The sequence below is a fragment of the Ananas comosus genome, linkage group 21 (assembly GCF_001540865.1).
Source record: "Ananas comosus cultivar F153 linkage group 21, ASM154086v1, whole genome shotgun sequence".
In the NCBI taxonomy this organism is placed as follows: Eukaryota; Viridiplantae; Streptophyta; class Magnoliopsida; order Poales; family Bromeliaceae; genus Ananas; species Ananas comosus.
The window spans coordinates 832,283-833,425 of record NC_033641.1 but is presented as its reverse complement, the minus strand read 5'-3'; the positions used below and the strand labels follow the sequence as shown (position 1 = coordinate 833,425).

The 1,143-nt window shown below is 37.0% G+C and overlaps 1 protein-coding gene across 1 annotated transcript; it reads left to right on the top strand.

Annotated features, from left to right (window-relative positions):
- LOC109726628 lies at positions 1–1,109 on the top strand. The gene is made up of 2 exons (XM_020256340.1): positions 1–158; positions 566–1,109. The coding sequence occupies exons 1-2, from the start codon at positions 98–100 to the stop codon at positions 883–885; spliced, it is 381 nt and encodes a 126-aa protein (XP_020111929.1). The 5' UTR covers positions 1–97; the 3' UTR covers positions 886–1,109.

Sequence of the window (1,143 nt, the reverse complement as noted above, 5' to 3'; positions counted from 1 at the left end):
TTCTCTCATAAATACCACTTATGAAGAAGAGGTTTTTAGAAACCTCTCTCTCTCTCTCTCTCTCTCTCTCTCTCTCTCTAACCCTAATCTAACACACATGGCACCTCCTCTCAAGCTACTCACTTTCTTGCTCCTCTTCCTCTTCATCTTTCCAAAAGGTAAAGTTTGTACTCTTAACCATGTTTAATCTATTTATTTATCTTATCATTCCATCAAAAATCATATATATATATATATATATATATATAACATAGCATGACAACTTCAATCTCTTAATTAACAATTTTCTTTTCTTAGATTAGTGCATGGTTCTCTCTCTCTCTCTCTCTCTCTCTCTCTAATCCATTTTACAAAGTAACATATTGCCATGCATGCACAACTTAGATATTATTATCATGTATTATATACCTTTAACCACAGTTTTATTCTAAAATATATAGTACATGAACATGTATGTATATTATAGCTAGATATCTCATAATGTTATTCTATATATATAGAACAATATATTTCTCCTAAAATGTTACACCCCATGTTAATTGCAAAGTTAATTTTTTTCCTATAGGGAACACTGGTCAACCTTGTGATCTCTCAAGCATAGAGATCACAACAACCAACACGGGGTCGAAGGTCGGATACGATCCCGTGTTCGAGGTCGAGGTGAAGAACTCGTGCCGCTGTGGGACGAAGAGCGTGTTCCTCCGGTCGGAAGGGTTCGCGAGCTCCATGCCCGTCGATCGGAAATTGTTTCGTCGCGAGGGGATCGGATACCTCCTCAACAACGGCGATCGGATCGCAAGCTCGGCCTCGGTTAAGTTCCACTACTCATGGGATAGGGCATTTAAGATGTCCCCTGCGAGCTTACAAGTTGAACATTGCTCATGAGAACAATATATATAATAATATTTATCATGCATGCATGCATGGCCATGCTACAATATATTACAAGTTCACGCATATATATATATGTATGTGTGTGTGTGTGTGTGTGTGTAGCATTAGCTAGTTATTGTAGTATGAGGTTTTGGGTGCATGTTGTTTAGAGGTATTGATGTTGTTTTTGCTTGTTAGCTGTAATGTGCAACACATATGCAGTTTTGGTTATGTTATCACCTTGGTATATATTTTTAAATATAGTAATAT